The sequence below is a fragment of the Chionomys nivalis genome, chromosome 20, assembly GCF_950005125.1.
Source record: "Chionomys nivalis chromosome 20, mChiNiv1.1, whole genome shotgun sequence".
NCBI classification, from domain to species: Eukaryota; Metazoa; Chordata; class Mammalia; order Rodentia; family Cricetidae; genus Chionomys; species Chionomys nivalis.
The window spans coordinates 57760537-57782335 of NC_080105.1; the positions used below are offsets into that span (position 1 = coordinate 57760537).

Below are 21799 nucleotides of genomic sequence, written 5' to 3' on the forward strand. Positions count from 1 at the left end.
TACACACACATACACTACGTGGCATCTTAAGTCAGATCTGTTTGTTCCAAGTCCTTGAAGAGCTTAGCTGATAAATTCAAGTATTTGTAGCTTCCAAAGCTAATCCCATGAGACTGTTTGGGGCATAGAAAGGCAAGGGGCTCAGCTTCTGCCTTCTTACAGGACAGGGTCAGGTCTTCAGGGTAGACCCTAGATTTGGGGCTTGTGATTTTTATTCTGTTTTGCATTAAGTTTAAGATTAAGGTATCTGTGAGATTGGGTAACTGTCAGGAAGAAAAATGGCACCTTCTACCTTTCAAACCGAGCAACATTTCAATGATTATCTCAAACAAGTTATTTCAAAATAAGTATTTCAAATAAATCTAGATGAATGTGGTCTTTTAATTAGGTGAAAATCAGCGATCTCCAAGTGAGACATATGTACCCTTAGTCTAATAGGCACAAAACATGCTCTTACAGTAGACACAATACATAGGACAGAGCAGCTTTGACTTTCTCAAGTCAAGTGTGGGCAGTGACAGAAGGAAAATCTGTGAGGGGCCCTGTGAGCTGGGAACAAACACAGGAAACCTTAGTCGAAAGCAAATGTGTTTGTGCTTTCTGTGCCTTTGCTGCAGCCCTGGGTCTCCTTGAATTTCATATCTGTATTACTTATTATGTGTTCCTTTGCTGAATAATTTAAATATAATTATCACTGCTTATCAGGTAAGTATCTACAGAGTGAAAATCATTACACATCTTAAGCCACTAAATTTAGAACTATTTTCCCAAAGCTAGAGAATACATAACAAGATGAAATCTTTTTCTCATGTCTCTCGGGCTGCGTCTTGCCCAAGTACATGGGCAGCAGGAGTAGAGACTGTCCTGGGCATCTCAAAGCTCAGGAGGGCAGAGTGCTACATAACCCCCTAAGAAGACAACATGGGTGGGGGTGCTTGAACATTGGACACCAATCCGTTTCTCTACACGGAAACACAATATTCTAACAGAAGCATATTTACTCATTCAGAACCAATCTGTACAATATGCCTGGCCTCTAAATTTCCGATCACCAGCCACCTGTCCCTAAGACTCACACACTCAACTTGGGTGGAGAACTTGGCCTAGTGTTAGCTCTGAGGCTGAGGTGTAGCATCGGTGTGCTAAGTTACACACCTCAAGGGGGCTCATGTCAACGGCCACTCTGACAACTTTCCTGAGGGATACCCTGGAAGGAGGAGGCTGGTGGGCAAGTGTGGACATTACCAGCTGGTCTGTTGCTAAGTAAAATCTTAGTGCAAATGGCTGAGAGAGGTGAAGGTTTGCTAGGATTTATTTAGGAAAAGGAGAGCAGGTACAGGGAACACTGTGGTGAGACCTTCTAGGGTAGGACAGAGACAGGCTCAATTCAAATACTTGGCAGGGTTGACGATTAGGGAACAGGGAGGGGTCATCAGAGGAAAGAAGGGGAATCAGAAGGACCCAGAGAAGTGGATATAACCTATTTTCCTCAAAGGCAGGCCAGAGTGACGAGACCCCGCTTAGGAGGGGTGAAGGCAGAGGGTTCTCATAAGATATCCAGCATGATTTCAGGCTGAGAACAGGAAGAGGTGATTTCTCTAAAGCCACACAGTTGGCAGTGAGTTATTTTCCTTGTCGTTCTAAACAAATACTCGACAGGAAGTGATTTAGAAGAATTTGGGCTCAGAGGGCAGGGAAAGGTAATCACGGGCAAGTGAGAGCAGCTTGGTTTGTAGTGTCATCCAGGAGAGAGAAGCAGGGAGCCAGAGCTTAGCTGTAGCCCCCTTCTGGGTCCAACAACTCTTATTCAGTTGGCTGAAGCCACTCCTGTTCAAAGTAGAGCTTCTCTCCCCAGCTAAACCTCTCCAAAACATGCTGAGGTGTGTCTCCTAGGTGATTTCCAATCCCATTCAGCTGATAACGAAGATTAATTATCAGAGTTGGTAGCTTAGGAGTTGGGCTGGTTACCGCTGTACAGCTGTACAACAAATACCGAGGGAAGGGAGGCTGCCCAGCCCGGGATGGTGATGATCAGCTCCAGGAAGAGATGTGGTAGTAGTTCACAATGTATCTAGCTGATCTACTCTCTGACAGGCTTTGTGTTCGCAGTTAGATACAAAAAGAGACAGGGAGAGAGAGAGAGAGAGAGAGAGAGAGAGAGAGAGAGAGAGAGAGAGAGAGAGAGAGAGAGAGAGAGAGAGAGAGAGAGGATATACTATCTTTCACCTCAGTGTGTTCTCGGTTTACTGGAGGCAAAGACATAAATAAAAAATCACAGGCGCAGAAAGCACACACAGAAGAAAGCAGATCTCTGAGAAAGTCTGCTCCACGGTCATTTAGACTGGCCTCCTTTAGGGCTGTGCTCAGGTGAGACTGGGAATCATTTGGAAGGACAAGTATTGAGGATGGAAGGGGAGAACCAGGATTACGTGTGGGACGCCCTTGAGGATGCTAGTGGCTGTGAGAGGCAGCAAGGGCAGCTGGTGTGCTGGAGGAGCGGTGGATCTCGGAAGCCCCCAGGAATGGCTACATAGTGCCAAGGCTCCTGCAAAGCTGCCCAGGGTCCTAAGTGGCTGGATGACAAGATTGACTTCACTTTGTTAAAGTGTCCTTTTGGCAGCTGGTGAAGGTAAAAGGTGGAAGTGCCAAGCCCACTTAGTAATTACCAAAGGTCACAGGAGGGTCACAAAGGGAAACCAGGGAGGGGATAAGGCTGGGTATATCGTACTGGTTAGTCTTACATCAACTTGCCACCAGCTAGAAGTCATCAGAGAGGAAGGAACCTCAAAAGGGAAAATGCCTCCACAGCATCAGGCCGTAGGCAAGCCTGTACCACATTTTCTTAATTAGTGATTGATGCGGGGAGGGCTCAGCCTATTGTGAGTGGTGCCATCTCTGGGTTGGTTCCTGGGTTCTATAGGAAAGCAGGCTGAGCAAGTCATGAGGAGCAAGCCAGTAAGCAATACCCCTCCAAGGCCTCTGCATCAGCTCCTGCCTTTAGGCTCCAGCTTTGATAGAGTTCCTGTCCTGACTTACATCAGTGAATAGTGATGTAGAAGTATAAGCCGAATAAACCCTTTCCTCCCCAGGTTGCTTTTGGGCATGGTGTTTCACTGCAGCAATAGAAACCCTCACAAGGACACAGTGAAGAAGAAGAAGGACTGACATGCAGGATTAATTAGAAAAACTGAAGGTTTTCTGATAACAGTGAAGTTTTTTGGTCTTTATATTATCATTATTTTTATTTGCATTCTACACTCATAGACTGGGATTTTTATCCTTGGATATAAGAGGAATCCAGAAAAAGTAAAAATGGAAAAGTATACATTTTTCTAAAAAGAAAAAGTCCTTACATGGGGAAAGATGTGAAATGAAACCTTTACCATGCATGCAGGCACCTGTGGAGGTCAGAAGAGGTCACTAGACCCCCCTGGAGCTGGAGTTGCAGATGGCTGTGAGCCACTTGATGTGGGTGCTGAAACAGAACCTAGGTCCTCTGCAGAAGCAGCGAGTGATATGAACAGCTGGGCTATTTCTCCAGCTCCTATCATTTTAATGTCTTTGCAAGCATCCTCCCAAGTATGGTATAGATACATCCAGAACTATGAATGTGGTTATGTGGATAAATGCATAGTCAGATGTGTGTGTGCGCGTGCGTGTGTATAATTACAAGAATGTTGAACAATTAAAAAAACAAGGACAAAGTTAGATGCAAGTAAGTATACATTTTTAATCCCCCCCAAACATTCATTAAAATAAGAAAAATTAAGAGGTGTACTTTCCATCAAGGCAATAAACTTCTCTTATACCCAATGACAAGGCTAAGATGCTCATGCCAGTTTCTATTGCAGGTTGAGAAAGCATGACTGATACTGACAGAAAGTCCACGTGAGCTCTTCCCTGCATCCAGATAGAGACCCCCATTCTCATTCCCAGTGGCACATTTGCACAGGAAGTACTAGACCGACAGGAGAAGCAGTGAGCTGTCTGGCCTGCTTACAGTAACACAGGGTGACTAACATGATGGCATCAGAGTCCAGGGGACAGGTGGCTCTTTGTAGTCATCAAGATTCCAAAGTCAGTAGAAGAGGACTCTGGTGCTCACTTCTAAGCTTTCAAAGGCGTGAATCCTTTACAGAGACTTCTCACACACACACACACACACACACACACACACAGATTGTTCTATGCCTTTTGTGGAAACTGCAGATGCCACTAAGTATCCACTTGCACAGTTACAATTTGGCTACATCTTACAAGAACCCAGAAGAAGAGATGCTAAGTGGTTTTGTTTAAAGTTTCACAAATGTTCCACATTCCATGCTTGTTTCTAAACTGTTACTGTGTACTTTGTCCATTTGAAAAGTCTTTCTTCCGAGGCTCTCCTACAGCATGTGACTGCATGACCCAGCCAGCTATGTAGCACAGCCTCATCCATGGAGAACCATCCAGTGGCTCATTATTCAAAATGTCTGTGATTTGACTTGCAGGAGGCACTCTAATGGGTTTAGTAAGTGGTCCAGGTCAGTTAAACCCAAATCCCCACCATGGCCTCCTAAAAGGCAAGGTATGGAAAACCATTAGAGTATGAAGGATACATAGGAGATGGCGGCAAGGACACAGAAACCGCCCTACAAGGTCCCACATGCTGCCGTGGGGATGTAAAAATCATCTTAGCTTTGAAGACTGCTTTATGTCTTCTAGGGACCTCATGCTAAATGGTCACTTAACTCTATTAATTTGCTACACAGAGTAATTTTGTCTCCACAGAGACCCCAACCTCAGCATTTACATGAAAGAATAGTCCAAGTTTGTACTTCTTTAATTAAATAAGAATTTATTATTCTACTACTGCCAGGCCAAGACAGATATTTAATAGCTTGAAGACAAATTAGTGGTAGCATAGAATAACTCACATATAATCACTAACTACCGGGCACGTGAGGATTTTAATGGCATCATAATGATTCTGTGAGTAAGCTTCATTAGTGGTAACTCTAACTGATCTCAGCTTCTACATACTCTGTAAGCCAATTAAAAAATACTTCAAAATAACGGCAATCAAATGGCTTCCTCCCAAACATTTTTTTGGTTTCTTTGATTTAGCTAAAGCAATTTAAACTAAGGTTTAATCCTGAGGAGAGGGCACCCTAGTTAGTTTTAACTCTCCATGAGACACAACATAGAATTACCAGCAAAGAGAGTTAACAAGGAATTATCTAGACCAGGCTGGTCTGTAGAAATGTCTTTGGGGGAGTGTCTTGATTATTAATTAAAGTATAAAGACCTAGTCCGTTGTGGTCAGTGACATGCCCTAGGCAGGGAATGTCCTGAACAGTTTAAGAGACAGGGAAGTTAGCTGAGAGCAAGCAGTAATGATGTCTTACTCTTTGTTCTTGTCTGTGGTGTGACGAGGTGACTAGCCGTCTAAGTTCCCGCCTTGACTTCTCTGAAAAGTATAAGTGATACTTGGAACCGGGAGCTGAAATAAACTCTTGTGTCCACTAAGTTGCCTTTGTCAGGATCCTCGTCACAGTAAGAAAACTGAGGCTAGAGTGGAGGGTGTTTGGAAACTGAACGAAGGACAGGAGTCTGAATTAAAGACACCAAGATAGGAACAAGAGCGAGCGCAGTCCTGCCATTCACAAAGCACCAAACACAGGAAAATCTCTTATTTCTGTCATGATGAAAGAAGAAAACATATTAATTTATATTTCTCAAGCTTAGAACACTCCGAAACACCAAAGCAATCCACTCTAAATTGTGCATTGAATCTTAAGTGACTACATACACACACATGTTCACACGCATATGCACATGTGTGCATGCACACACACCACACACACACACACATACACACACTCGTTGCAATACCATAGCTACCTTTAAAAAGAAATGTCTCTTAGCACCCCTTTGACTTATTTATGTGCATTTGGATAATTGGAAAAAAGAAAAAAAATTCTACTTAATAATTAAAGACACCTAAACATATGTAAGAATAAGATATAGGCCAATAACTGACTGCAAAACTCAAACTTCTCTAAAGCTAAACAGCAGCTGTATTTATTAATGACCACTACAATAGCCACACTGACAGGAATTTTAAACAGAACTCTAGCCTATGCGTTCATTAATTTATCTTTGAACGAAAGACAGCAGATATCGGCTTTGAGCACGGTAGGTTTTGACCACGGAAGGTTTTGAGTATGACCTGACAGAATACCCAAGGAAGCCCGGTGGTTACCTGCTCTGGCCTGCTGTGGCTGCTCGCCAGGCTGCTTTCCGGGGGCCCGTCCTGAGACTCCTGCTTGCACAGATCCCTTGTTGTATCTTTGAACATAATGTCTTTTTCCAGCAGACTGTCTTGCTTGGCAATTGGTAGCACCAGGGGACTGCTACAAGAAACAATCAATACCACAATTAGTTTTCTTCTAACATTGCTGTATCAATCAGATGAAAAACGCGTTCTTTAGGCTGCAGGAAACACATAAAGGTTTCCCTTCATCTCACCTCTCATTCAGCTTCACTTCTGAAAAAAAAAAATTCCACACATTTCAACTCCAAAAGAAAATGTTTACCAAGATACATTTAACTGTAATAAAAAGATCAATAGGAAATTTAAAAGCCTACGTGCACAATTGAACTAGGCACTGCATTTAAATGTGAAAAAAGGGATTTGTAAGCAGAAGAAGAAAATCAAAATCATGGTTAAAATACAATGGGCATAAGATTTAATGTATAGAACCATGGGCAATATTTTGAGTTTTTATTGAAATATAAGTAGTAGAATAAAAAAAAATTGTTAAGGGCGGCCATATTACAAGCAGAAAAAAAAAATGTGTGTATCTTCCAAACAGCTCAAACAAGGTAGAGAAATAAACAAAAGCTACTTCATCATCTTTCATTCTAAGGTCCACTGACGAAAGAAAGCCATGAATTCATAATGTTCACCACAAAATAATTTGCAATGTGACACTTTACTACAATCCCCCTTCCCATAGCACTCAAGCAGAAATGAACATCCCTGTTATCAGGGGAATGTGCGCAAACAATTGTGTCATGTGATGTGTAGGAGTGGTAATAATTCTAGTTAAAGCTGTTTGAAATTATTCTGTTAAACTTCAAGTTTATCTACCTCATATGCAGTAAAATTGATTTGTTGTAGGTATACAGTACAATGGTGTGTGTGTGTGTAAAAGTCATGCCCATGTGGCAATACATAGATTAATATAAATGGGTTAATTTATGTGTAAGAGCTAGTTAGTAATAAGCCTAAACTATAGGCCAAGTAGCTTTTAATAAATATCAAGACTCTGAGTGATTATTTAGAAGAGACTGTGGGACAGGGAGGGACAGAGAAACCTCCATTTACAAACACTGATATGAACACAGGGTCTAGATGGGTCCTCAGGGTCTCAACTTTCAGGTTTAGACCAGGGAGTGGGGTTCCTTGCATCACAAGGCAGGTGAATTTGAACTTTCTGAGCAATTTCTACAGTTTTCTATAACCAAGCCAGAGCCAAGTCCCCTTCACCCTACATTGCCCAGAACTGCCTCTTGTCTCTTCCAATGCAGCTCTCCTCATATGTGTGGGGCTTATCTCTCTGCAGTTCTGACTCCATTCATCTGAGGTTAGTGGCGCTACATACTTTCCTAAAGACTCTTGGCTGGTACGTCTTCCCTGGGAAATATCAAAGGCTTTGGCCTGTTTTTAAAAATTGCATGATTCAGTTTTGTTTTGTTGTTATTTGCTATTGAGTTCTATGAATTCCTCATGCATTTTGGATATTTATCCTTTATCATTTATGAGGTTTACGATGCCAAATCTTTTATTAGATATTTTAAAAATTACATCTATTTGTTTGTGTCCTATCTGAAGATTCCTATTAAAGAGCCTTTCCTTGTTCTTCCTGTGTGATCTTGAGCCCTCTCATCACTATTTCACGCCTTCATTAGCTTCTACTTTCTCTACAAGTGCAGCATGAAGAACCTGTTCGGCTTTTGGCACGCAGTAGTCACAGGGAGGCCGCTGTGTCCCTGCTGTGTGTCCCTGTGAAGGCCCAGCTGATCACAGCTGTTTCTGCTCTTTATTCTGTCCTGCTTCTCTGTTTCCACGCCAGTTTCAACCTGATTAAGCAGGTTTGTAGCACAGTTAGAAACCAGGAGTGAGACACTTCCAGCTTTATTCTTTCTCAGAAAAGACTTGGCTATTTTAGCCCTTTTGTAGTGTCTCTTCAATCATTTCTGCTGGGGGGGGGGTCTCTCTGTTTTTAGATAATATACATTCTACATCTGAATACAAATTCTCAGATGAACATTGAGGATTTTTCTCCCTCCATACATTCTCGTCAGTTTCTTTCCATACCGAGGTATATTTTCTTTCCTTTTCGGGTTTCCTTTCGTATGACTTATCTAATAATTATCCTCCCAGCCCAAGATTAACAAGGTTCACTCCTTAGGTTTTATTCTGGAATATTTAGCTCTGTGGTCCCCTGGGTGTGCCTTCCTGTTTACATGGCTCTCCAGGAATCATAGTTCCGGGTCTTCCTTTACTGCTGCCTGAGTGTTTCAGCACCCCTTTTGAGAAAGAAGCCTGTCTTTCCTCAACTAATTAGCTAGATTCGCTGGTTAAAAATCAATTGACACGGGTGTGTGAGTCTATTTCAGGCTTCTCCCGGGTGTTGCATTGATACAGTACTGTGCTGACTTGATGGATGCCCTGTCTCAGGAAGTCTCACTACTAACTCACATGAGACATTCAACTTTGTTTGCCTTAAAAAAATAAAATAAAATAAAATAAAACCTTTGGGGGGGCTATTCAATGCCCTGAGCATTTTTGTGTGAAACCTAGAATCTCTCAATTTTCACAGAAATGCCTGTTGGGATTTTGATGAATGTGTGTAACTGACGACTGGATATGAAGAGGATTTCGACACTAACCGTGCCGATTTTGTCATTCTGAAGAACTCTCAACTGGCCCGTTCTGATCTTTGCTAACTTCTTTCATCAGTTTCTAAAGCTTTCACAACTGAAAGCCCCCAAATGACTTCTTGTATCTATGTCAGCACAGCCCATGCTCTGTGCCTATTGTCACTGAATCTTTGAATTTGACACAATCACTGACTGTTAGTCAGTATAGAAATATAAATGACTGGTATATTAACCTTGATGGGGAAGGGAGTGTACTGACTGTTAGTCAGTATAGAAATATAAATGATTGGTATATTAACCTTGATGGGGAAAGGAGTGTACTGACTGTTAGTCAGTATAGAAATATAAATGACTAGTATATTAACCTTGATGGGGAAGGGAGTGTAGAATCAGGAAGACTTTTGGAACAATGGCAGGGTCTCACTGGGTTGCCATCATATCTACATCCTGTCCCCGTCACACCCTGAGCATCCTCCTCCCTGGCATCACGAAGCACGAGCTTCGGTAGAGCAGAGCGGAGCTCCTCTCTCCCCACCCCCTCAGCCCTGGCTGAAGCCCTTGCAGTCAGCTTGTCCACCCTGGCGCTGCTTTTCCACAAGGCTAAGGTGTGGTGGCTTTCCCTACTTTCAAATTTTTCTTCAACAAGAAAGATTTGCTTCGAGTACAAAAGAGAAATATTGATAGAAGACATTTACCAACGAGAATGGGAAGAAAAAGAACTGAGATACCGTGTTTGCTAAGAAAAGCCCTCCCCGAGGCGAATAACAAACACAAGGATAATAAAAGCAGCCTCGTGCAAGGCCAGTCAGGTCATACAAATTTGCTTCTTGTTATATTTATTCATAACCCTACTGTAGAAATGACCAGATAAAATACGTTACAACCAAAAATTACAAAAAAAAAAAATATGAAAAGCTCTCAGATGGCAACTGCACCCCGGCCCATCTACTACCAGTTTCTCCCAGAGTCAAGGCGATGCGAGGGGTAGAGAATGTAATTGAGCTCATTTTAATCATGTAGAACAAAACAAGCCGTTGACTATTCAGTTCATACCCAGATCAATCCATTGTTTAGTCAATAATGTAAAAAAAAATCATGAAAGGCACCAATTAGAAATGCACATTCTGTTTCATCTTTAATATAAAATAAAGCACTAAAGAAATTATAGACAGCAAAAGAGCGTGTTCACCTTCTCCACATAATCTTGTTCATACTTTTGAAAATCTTTTTGTTATTGACTAATTCTGTTCCTAGACATTTTCATAGCTGTCCTTAGGGCATTCTGCTCCTCCTTCACACACCTTCTTCTATTCTCCTTCGCCCTTGTCATGTCCCGTCTTCCCTGCAGAACCCCCCTCCCACATCCACGTTGCGTAACTCTCTGATTTTACTAGGATTCCATCGGTCCAGACCTGTCCATTGGAGCCCGGGTGAGCTCACTATTCGGTACATCACTGAGGACAATGACTGTTCCTCCTCCATATTCCATGAGTTCTTAATTGTTCAGGGCCCCATGATCCCTTCCTCCATCCCGATGGGCTGCTGATGCCCCGACCTTGTTTATGATTTGCTATCCATATATCTGAAAGGCATAACACAATGCTAAGGTAGACTGAACCGGTTACTGTCACAGCCACCAGTCTTGACTGTCACCACACTTTCATCCTCTCAGGAAACCCTTTATCCGTGCAAAGTTCATTCCATTGGCCTCTCTCTCCAGTCATGGTGACTGTCAGAATGCTTTCTGCTTTCTCTATCCAGGGTCCTTCATGCCTGCTTGTATGTTGCTGAGAACCAATGCATTCAAAGAGAAAATGGTGATCACATTATAAGTCCAAAGGACACTTGTCCCCCAGCAAACCAATTAGAGTGAGCTGCCTCTTATCAGACACACTGTTTTATTAATTCTTCAGACCTTGAATGCAATGGCAATTTTCACTCTGCCGCATCCAACATTTTTAAGCATTACTTTTTTTTTTTTTTGGTAGTGTGGGTTTACTGCATTTATGTTTTGAAGAAAAATAAGGTATATTTGCATTTACTACTTCAGGACAGTCAACCATTATAATCACTGGAAAGCTTACATTAAGTTTAGCTGAAATCTAAAAGAATGATTAGCACACTATCTTTGCTGTCAGAGCGACTGGCATATAACAGTTCAACGTCTTCTGAGGCCACCAATTTCTTTAGTAATGCTGAACTTATCACTGGCCATTGACTCCTTTTTGCTAAATATGCTGACAAAGAGCTGTAATATTTCCAACATTCTGGGTTGAGAGCCAGACACTTCTGTCTATGCAATGGTGGGGGAGTAGAGAGGAGAGGCGGAAGCAGCTGGCCTCCAGAGGACCGTCCAGCTACTGCAAGCCAATTGGATGAAAGCACTTACAGCTTATTAGAAAGATGTGGGAGGTCGTGAAGGATCTCATCGTACAGCTCCTCCTGGACTAAGCTAGGGACAGATGGAGACTCTTTCATCTTTTCTTCCCAGGCAATTTCAGCTTTAAGCAGCATTTCCTCAATAAACTCAGAGGCAGCGACATCTACAAGACACAGTGAGCATGTCAGGCATGGGCAGTGACATCTAGAGACATGGTGAGGATGTCAGACACAGGTAGTGACATCTAAAGACATGGTGAGAATGCCAGACACAGGCAGTGGGGAACAGAGCAGCATTTCCACTCAGTTGATGTGAGATTTTCCTCTGTATGCTGTGAATACCATTAATGAATAAAGAAACTGCTTTGGACCTATAGCAGGGCAGAAGTTAGGTAGGTGAGGAAAACTAAACTGAATGCTGGGAGAAAGAAGGCAGGAGCAAGGGAAACACCATGTAGCACTGCCAGAGACAGACACAGGTTGGAATCATACTGATAAGCCACAGCACAGCCACGTGGTGGTACACAGATTACTAGAAATGGGTTAAATTAAGAGGTAAGAGTTGGCCAATAAGAAGTTAGAGCTAATGGGCCAAACAGTGATTTAATCAATATAGTTTCTATGTGATTATTTCTGGGCTGAGCAGCCAGGAACCAGCAAGTGACCTCCTCTAACGTTCAGTAATACAGAAGTGTGTGAACTGGGGATGGGTCGAACAACACACCAAGTCAATCAAGAGACAGCAAACATTTAGGGTTGAGAAAAAAATTTTAGCCCTGATATTGTTCAAGACTGTCCTGCCACCTGTTAGGGATACATTTAATTACACATGAAATTATTAAATATAAAGAGACTATACAGAGGATGGTGATGGGTAAATGAAAGGTCACAGGGAAGCTGAGCTCGAAAGGATATGTGTGAGCACTCCACCGGGAGTGGAGACAAACTCTAGCTACCCCTGTGCTTCCAGCAGCTTGTCATGACCTTTTCGGGTTTTGTTGGAAGTGTAGATCATGGTGGGTCTTTAGCCTGTGTCCCCTATATACCCTTGGCTGCAGTACAGTTAGCCATCATTCAAATGTATAAGCAGCAATAACTGCCAGTGAGACCTGCTGATCTTGGAAAAGGGTTTGCAGTCACACCAGCTGAGAGCCTAGCAGAGGCAGCCGCTCCTCCATCCTCACTAAGCCTGGTGGCCATCACTGTCTATACATTTGAGGCATGTGACTTTATGGGCTTGTCCAAGGGACTTAGCCAATAGGGGATGATGTGACTGACAGTATTCGGTCATGACTGGCCTAGGATGGAAGAGTAGGTGTGGGAAGGGAGAAGAGACTTTGGCCACCTCTTTCAGAAACTGCATTTCTAGTGTATCTATAAACTAAACTACAGACTACTATGGCCATTGTTTACTGTGGCTCTCCCAAATTCATGCCATGGGAAAACATAAAGAATTTAACATGGCATTCACGACGGCTTTCACAGCCACCACAAGAGTGTCCCAATGGCGTCTTTGATATGGCATTGTATTTACCTGGCTGATTCTTTTTCCAGATGGGTCAAGCGCATTAAGTAAAGGAAACCTTTATTTAATGAACACACATTTATTGAGAGTCTACGGCGAGCCTAGTGCTGTGTCTCTCTCATTGCAAAGATTCTATAAACAAGGAACTGGGAAGATAGCAGACTTTGCAGGGACCACATGGAGAAGGCAAGCTGAGTCTTTCTGACTACATGGAAGGGGCTGGGGTTAGAGCTAGGCCAGAAGTAGGATCATTCATTGGGCCCTTGAGAACCTACTGCCATTGGGAACTGGTTGTGGAACACTTGACACTAGACCTACAATGAGAAAATAGTAGGACGGTAGGATGGGCAGCCCCGAGATCAAGGCTCAGTCTTATCTCCTTTATCTGATGAAGATGCTGGGAGTGGGCATTTGGTCATGAAATCTCCTGATAGGACCAACAGACAAGACACAAAACCAAAAAAAGTTACACTTTTTTGTCTTTTCATTTTTTTTGTTATTGTTTCATTTTATTTGATTTTCTTGAAGACAGGGTCTTGCTGTGTATTCAACGCATGGCCCAGGTTGGCCCTAGGCTCACAGCTGTCCCAAGTTTCAGCCTCCAGCGCTGGGGTTACAGGTAGACACCATACACCTGCGATCCTTTTAGTTCATGTGATTAGTTTTAAAGACCTAAATTAACTAAAACCAGTTTTAGTTCATGCTAAGATGATTAGACCCTCATCAACATTAGCTTAACCCTAAAGCTGAAGGCTACCAAGCAACACACCCTCATGTTGTTAGACCTTTGGTTTATTTTAGCAGATACAACAGAGCAATCAACAACAAGCAATGGGATTTAATACCAATAAAATATGGAAGAGAGTAAGTCCCTCATCCCAGTTTACACTCACTCCTAGAAGTGATTAGAAGGAGAATGGAAACGTGAAGGGTATTTAATTTTGAAAGGGCCCAGCTAAAAGGGAAAAAAATTATTTTGTTTTAAAGATAATTTTTTACCACTAAACTTTCTTATATTTTTCTGATGCTGGACATTTCTCTGTTATTTTGAATTCTCCCATGGATATGGTATAATTATCAATAATAATAAAATTAATGATTAGCAGTAGTTGAATTTTAAAAACTACAAAACTAAGAGCGTTAGATGTAGGAACATATTAGTGACAACAGGGATTATAGAAATCTTCAGAAGTGTTCACACTTCTGAAATAACAAGTCAAGAGTTTGTGGATCAAAGTGAGCATCAGGCTATTGATTTTTGTTTAAGTCTAAATATTCACAGACAAAATCATTACTGTAATAAGTATTAGAATAAGTGAATAGCTAGCAATAAAGTAACAAGTTAAACAACAATCAAATAGATTTTGGAGTGACAGGGGGTGATCTGTGTGTGGGATTCAAAGGGTAAAAGTTCTGTAGAAGGAAGGTGATGGCAGCCTGGCTTCGCCTACCGCTATCACCCTCCCACAACACAGAGGAGGTGAACCCTGCTGGAGCTGTGGGTGTCTAAATGTCCACTCTTAATTCCTGCTGCCCCAGTGATGGATGAACAGTGTCCATGTCAAAAGATAAAGAAGCTCCCAGCATGCTTCAACTTACCTGATGGCTTTTCCCCATTGCAGTTCACAAGGTGGGGGTTCGCCTGGTGTGACAGAAGGAGTTTCACCAGAGCCGTCTGCGGAAGAAAGACAATTTTAATTAGAATTACCATGCAGGACCCATCAGTAAGTACACTGGATACTGAGAACACATTAACAAATACCAAGGATGCTCCCATCAGCAAATACTCAGGGCTAAGGACCATCACTAAATATCCAGATTGTTGTGGATCATCAACAAATGTCTAGGGCACTGAAGATCATCAGTAAACACCCAAGGCATCAACTGATCAGGAATCACCCAGGGTCCATGGTTACTTGTCTTGCAAGGCACCTGACATGGCAGGAGACAGAGTATAATATTCTTTCTGGCGTTTCCCAGGTCCTTCTCTGAATACATATGCAATCAGACTACTTCGGAATTTAAATATTAGGGAAAATATTTAGCAAGTGGGGTTGAACTTCTGAGGGTCTGAATAGGACATTTGATACATATACAGTCCCTTTGATGAGGCTCTGTTGAGAGATCACTTATGATTGGCTGTTTGGTTCCAGTTCCTTATTTGCTTTAGCCAACCGGCCACATCTTGGCTCATTGGCACCAAACATCGGTCATCATGCTGCACATGGCATTACAAACCAACACTTGTAATGCACAGACAGGGAAGCATCCTCACATACATAAGACAGAAGAGTCAGAGGCAGGGATGTGCCTCAATGGTGGAGTATTTACTCAGCATGGTTGAGATAGGCTCAGTTCCTAGTGCCACGATTACTAGTGAGTGATTAATAAATGCAAGAGCAAATATATAAAATATGTGAAGAGTATCTTTGGACCTACATAATACTAAAAAGGCATTCATTAAACAAAAGCTGTTTTTCCACTTTTATTTTTTATTAGTGGTGTGTGTGTGTGTGTGTGTGTGTGTGTGTGTGTAGGTCAGAGAACAACATTCAGGAGCCAGTTTTCTCTTTCCACATGAGTTCTAGGAATCAAATTCAGGTCATCAGGCCTGCAGGGAAAGCATTTTACCCACTGAGCCATCTAGCTGGCCCAGCGAACATTTAAAAGAATGTCATTAAGTGTATCTTTGTGCATTTCTCTAACCTGACCCCACTTTCCCAGCACTGACCACTGTCATGGGTTTATATGTCTTTGTCATTACCCTTACTTATATGCTTACAGAATGCAGTCAACAGCCTTGCTAGCACCACATTGCACAGTCTGTGACCCAGGAAATGAAATTCTGTTGTCTGAGTGTCTACCCTTCTCCTTGCTTCCCTGTACATACTAGAATCATTCAAGTTGTCAGGATTTACTAAGATTCATTTATTTATTGGATATGTGAAACCACATCTGCCTTTTTCTGAGTTATATTAAAGCATAATTAAACCTTAAATTCAACCTTACTCAACGTTTCCAGACTCATGCAAAATGTGGTCAAATTCTTAGCCAGAACACAGGTGAGCGCCAGTCTATGCTGTCCACATTTCTCTCGGCATTCTGCTCTTCTGAGCACCCACCAGAATCTCACATGAAATGCTTGTCTTTTAGTCTTTCTCTAGTCATTTTCTAGACTTCTATCCCAAAGCAGTCCCAAGGACTTGAGGGCCTCACACTATGTTGTGGCTGCAGCAATCACCCCACTCTTGGTACCAACTCGCCGTATTAGCATTCTTTTTGTGTCCCTGTAACCAACATCTAAGTAAGGAAACTTGGAGCAGTCAGGATTTCCCTGGGCTCGCTGTGTCTGAGTTTCAACCTGTGGTGGCTGTGCTCCATGAGCTAGGGCACATCATGCTCCACTGGGAACACGTGGCAGACAGGACACGCTGAGAAGGAGCACTTTCTTCTTTCTCTCCCCAATCTCCAGTCATCTATTTCCTCCAACTAGGAATCACATTCTAAAGGTTCCAGAACCTCGCATCAGTGTTCCCATGCACAGCTGGTGGGGGTACAGTTCTCCATCAACCTAGAGTAGCAGGCAGTAAATGAACTCTCAGTTGACTCCTGCCTAGAACAAGGATGTCTTGAATCACTGTTTATAATTTCAGTCTTCAGTGAGCGCAGTTAAACCATGAGGGAGCATAAAATGTAACTCTGGAATGATTTATACGGGAATCTGACAGGAGTGGTGACAACATCTCACTAACACCAGAGACCTCCTCCTCCACGAGGAGCTACTGGCAGTTAGTGATTGCCACAATGTGGGGGAGGAACATTGTCATCAGTAATGTATTCACTGATAGGTTCTGGAGCCCCGGTAGATAAACTCCACCCATTCTCCTGTAAGTAATAAATTAACATGAATTCATTAATTAATATTGAGCAACCCTAATGAAAGCAGAAAGGAGGATGAGAGAAGGAATCGATTAATGCAATCAAAATACATTATAAACATGTGTGAAGTAACAACAAACATCTGGTTCTAGAATGCAAATTCTATTTGGTTAATGTCTTACTAGCGATAACGTGGAAAAATAAGTTTTCTGTACAAAGAGATTTAAGCTGAATTGCTGACTTTAAAATAGTTTGGAGTAAAACTGCACCCAGACAGAATGTCTTAGAAACCGACGAGCAATTGAGCAAGGCAGCTCACTAAAATATTTCAAAGCATTTGCTCTCCCAGCAGTAAAGGAAGCACATTGCTCTGGAAAGGAGTTTCAGACAAGAGCATTCCTTTCCTCTTCAACATCTATTGAAGAAAAACATTCATTTCTTCGAAAGCACTGCTGACATGCTCTTCACGCCCACTGCCACCAAGGAAGCATGCCTGTAAGCAAATGGGCTAGGAGGTCTGTAGAGTGGCCAGTGACTGAAGCCTGTCGCCTCAGATGTCAGCACCTGAGAGTCTGTCTGATCATGGAGTGTCAGGTTAGGGTCTCAGGTCACCACTGCCATGTCAAGACCGCATGTCTAGTGCAGCAGCAAGCTGGGACTCCCTGGATGGGAAGTGATGTCAGTCCTAAGGACAGCAGCCAGCTTCCAGGCTAGTGCGCTTCCTTAGAAAATGAATGGTCAGCCTTTCCCAGGGCAGTGATCAATTCACTGCCAACAATGTGTTCCGGAGCCACTCCTGGAAGGAGGCAAATCTGGAGATACAGCTCTCTGCTAAAATGTCACAAACTGGCATACCAACATGAGAAGGCAAAAATTCGGTTTTAGCCATTTTCCCATTCTTTTTGGTTGGACCTAAATTTTAAGTCAGAGAGTAGCATTTTCCAATATTTCTTCAGTTTGCATATGGAGTTGGAACAGGTGGTTAAACCACATACGGTGTCAATGTCCCAGTGTCAAACACTTCTGCTGCCACTGTATTCCAAGTGCGTAGATCCAAGCAGCTATGGACCGACACCCCTAAAATCTGAACCAAAACAACTTTTTTCATCATCGAAGGTGCTTTTCTTGTGTAATTGGCCACAGCTACACAATGTTGTTAATCCAACATCATTTATTCATTAAAATGAAGAATAGTTCGCACAGTGAAATGGGACATAAAAATGTAATTTGACTTTAGATTTACTAACTGTAAAAACAAACTGAACTCTACGAGACTTGCATAATTGGCTCGCCACACTGCAGTATGAAAACGGCATTAACCCTGAGTGCTTCTCCAGCGAGTTCAGCTGTGATGACAGGCTCAAAGAAGGGGAAATTTCGTGTACCCTTGGAAAAGCAAATATTTTTCCTTATTAAATTGTTTGTATAGTAGGGTGACATCTCTAGGAGTCAAATTATATAATGATTAGCATATAAATTAAAAGCAAATCAAAATTAAATATGAAGGTTTTTTTTTAAATTGCTAACAATATTTCAGAAAGGATTTGGGAAACCACATTACCTGGCCATATTTGGCTGCTAAATGCAGTGGTGTCCAGTACCCGTCATCCACCCGATTGAGGTCCCCACCGTGCTCCAGGATAAGCACCACCACCTCCTTGTAGCCACTAGCGCAGGCCATGTGCAGCTGAAACATGGGCATGTCTGTTATTCTACCTTTGTAAAAAAGTAGTCTCGCCAACAGTATTCAATAGTTTAGACAGAGTTACTTAATTAAGCATCAGATCTGAAACATGACAGTACTAAATAAAGAAAAACACAGGTACATAATGTTGTTATTTTGGGTAATTCATTGCTAGTACATTTTGAAGGAAATGCTATGAATTGTGAAGAAATCACACTTTTCACTGTTTCTCTTCTGACAGACTGTGTGCACTTTCCTGGTAATTCCCTCTCCTTCCTCAGCTCCTTCCACAGTCACCAGAGCTGCTGAAAGTGCACACCCACTAACCCCACAGTGGACGCCTCCTGCCCACCTGTCCAAGATGTGTTGACTAGCTCCCGCCTTCAAGGACTATCCTTGGTGCTGAGCAGGGGGACCAAAGGCAAACACAGACACAAGAAATGTGCTGCAGATATTCTGAGGGCTGCTGAGCTGTTGAACTTTCCTTGTCTGTCTTAGGGAAACTGTCTGTCCTAGGTATAATTTAGTAAGGCTGACACATTTTCATGAATGTAGTGCTAACAGTCCATGGAAGATTAATCCTTGAGAAGTTGACTCATTCATTTAGCAGCCTGAGGGTTCAGTACAGGTATTCTACTGGGAATCCCAATTCCTCCACATCTACACAGTGAGATGATCGAAGGGTTTTACTTCCTCAGCAACTGAAGATATGAGTGTGTGTGTGTGTGTGTGTGTGAGAGAGAGAGAGAGAGAGAGAGAGAGAGAGAGAGAGAGATAGAGAGAGTGAAATGTGAGTATGTGTGTGGAAGTGTGTGTGTGAGTGTGTGTTAATGTGTGTGTGACAGTGTGTATGTGAATGCATGTGTGTGTATGAGAGAGAGAGAGAGAGAAAGAGAGAGAGAGGGAGGAAGGGAGGAGCATGGAAGAGCTTACACACCAATTTCAGAACTTTTTCAACATGAGTTTTTTTATTATTGTTTTTTTTTATGAGATCAAGTCTTGTTCATCCCAGCTGACCTTGAACTTGCTGTATAGTCAAGGAATCTGAAATTCTGCTCTTCCTTCCGGCACTTTCCAGGACTGTGTCCAGCTTATGCAGCGCTAGGTCAGGATCCAGGGCTCTGTGCATGCTCGGTGACTCTATCAACAGCCTTCTATCCTTATACCTCATAATTGGTTTTCTTTGTAATTATACAAGCTGTTTGTCTTAGGTTTACAATAGGATCCTGAGAAGGGGCCCATGGGTGACACCAGGTGGCTGTCAAAGGTGATCATGGCAGAGATAATCCAGACAAACTGGTGAGTTCCAGGCTCAGTGAGAGACCATAACTCAAATGTGAACAAATTAGAAACTGGTATTGACCTTCGGCCTCTTCACAAAGATAGAAAGGGAGGCAAAATGAAAGTGCATGCCATTTGCATCTCTGAATATTTACTGCCCAATCAAGGAAGTGCGCATATCTCAGTAGCCAGATGTGATATTGAATCACTGTCTAAAATAGAGTGCTTTTTCATTGGCTTTAAAAAACTGTTTGTAGGCTGGCTTTGTCCTAGCCTGATTTGCTTTTATATTATATTATCAATAATAATAATAATATCATTTTAGATGCTTCTTTGTATTCTAATGAGAGAGAGAGACAGAGAGAAATAGTGTGGGTTTGAGTGGGTAGAAAGTGGGGAGGATCTGGGAGGGGCTCAGGGAGGAGAACCATAATCATAATATATTGTATGAAAAAAATCTATTTTCAATTAAAAAGTAAAATGTCACAAACCCGCAACAATCAGTAAAACAAACAAACACCAACAGAGAAAGAATCTGAGCCTTAGAACTATATGGCTACTGATTACAGTGAGATCTTCAAGGAATTTATGTACTCAAACCACAAAATTTGTTTTTTATATTCTATAGAACACAGCGTGTACAAATGTGTGAGGCCTGGAGAGATGCTTAGTGCGTTAGAGGGTTTCCTGCTCTTGTAGAGGGCTTGGGTTTGGTTTTCAGCACCCACCCTGCTCTCACCTGCCTGTAACTCTTGATCCAGGGGATCTGATGCCCTCTGCTGGCCTCCACAGGTCCCTGTATGCACACCATGCACATAAACACACACACACACACACACACACACACTCACATTAAAAAAAAACATTTCTTTAAAAAGTATACTCTTTTCTGAAGTATTATCTAATTTTTATAAAGAATAATTATCTAAATTAACAGACATTTCTAAAGGACATATTTGGCTATTCTGTTCAACATTCTCCGGAGGGAGAAATGGCACAAAACCCACTTGCTGTGCTACTTCACTGCAACTGGATGTTTGGTCATCGTCTGCGCACATCCATGTAACCGTGAGAAATTACGCCTCATTTTGAACCACAACTGGCATTCCAATTCAATATAAGAAATGAATCTGTAGACAAAGGCGTTTTCTTATTGTGATGTCTAACAATAGATACAAAAGCACCACACACTTCATAGAACAAAAACCACAGCAAGGACAGGCATCAACAAACCAATGATCCCAGTCAGACTCAGGAATCACTCTGAACAGACCCCTGTTAGTGGCCATGATTTTTTGACAGCTTCCTAAACTTTTGTCCGTTGCTGCTTTCTTGTTCAAACCTCACAGACAGCTCCCAAGAAATTGAGTTATTACAGAAAATCATTTACACCTTTCATGCTCTCTGTTCAATAAAAAGCAAAATCACAAAGAACACCAACACTGAAGGGATTAAAATGATTGCTGTATACAGGTTTGCAGGCAATCTTCCTTCAGAGTGCTCTCTGGGTCTTAACGGGCTTGGAGCAGGAGCCTATACAGTGATTTTTCAAAAACAGAATTGCACTGCTGCCTAGTGCATTGTATCCAGGCTCTCTTGTGCTTCTATTGTGTGAATATTTGTCTTCTCAGGGCAACAAGTGAATTGCTAATTGGCCATCCCACCCCAGTCTGCCTTCTGCCCACCAGCTGTCCTTCAGAAGTCCATACCCAAGGTAACTAAGCCCAGCAGTCACCTCACAGCCTGCTCTCGGCCAGCCGCCACCTCCTTTTCTCTTCCACCATCTCTTCCAGCCCCACTGTCTGCTCGCCTTCCTGGTCTGGGATCTCCCTAACCTCTGTGGCTCTGTCTCAAACCCTGTTGCCTTGTGGTGACTTCACCAGGGTCAACACTGTCACTGCTATCCATGCTCAAAAGTTCCTTTTCTGATTTCAGGTTCCAGATTCCAATATTCAAACTAACCAGCGTCTCCTCTGAGATGGCCAAGAGCCCCAGCCCACCCCCAACTGATCTCACCTTCCTTGCTCCAACCCCTTTGGGTGGCTGCTATTTCTATTTGTCTGATGTCCTCTCCATCACATGGGTAGGGTGACCTGAGACCTTGTGACCCCCTCTAAACT

The 21799-nt window shown here is 42.4% G+C and overlaps 1 protein-coding gene across 3 annotated transcripts in view; it reads right to left on the bottom strand.

The window, feature by feature from the left end:
* The window catches only part of Myo16 (myosin XVI), a 420999-nt gene that overhangs the window by 227283 nt on the left and 171917 nt on the right, over nt 1–21799 (bottom strand). For all 3 annotated transcript variants that reach the window (XM_057752554.1, XM_057752553.1, XM_057752552.1), the window contains 4 exons: nt 18276–18401; nt 14435–14510; nt 11321–11474; nt 6245–6395 (listed from right to left, as the gene is read on the bottom strand). In XM_057752554.1, coding sequence (XP_057608537.1) covers nt 6245–6395; nt 11321–11474; nt 14435–14510; nt 18276–18401 — 507 coding nt within the window. The remainder of the gene's footprint in view (nt 1–6244; nt 6396–11320; nt 11475–14434; nt 14511–18275; nt 18402–21799) is intronic.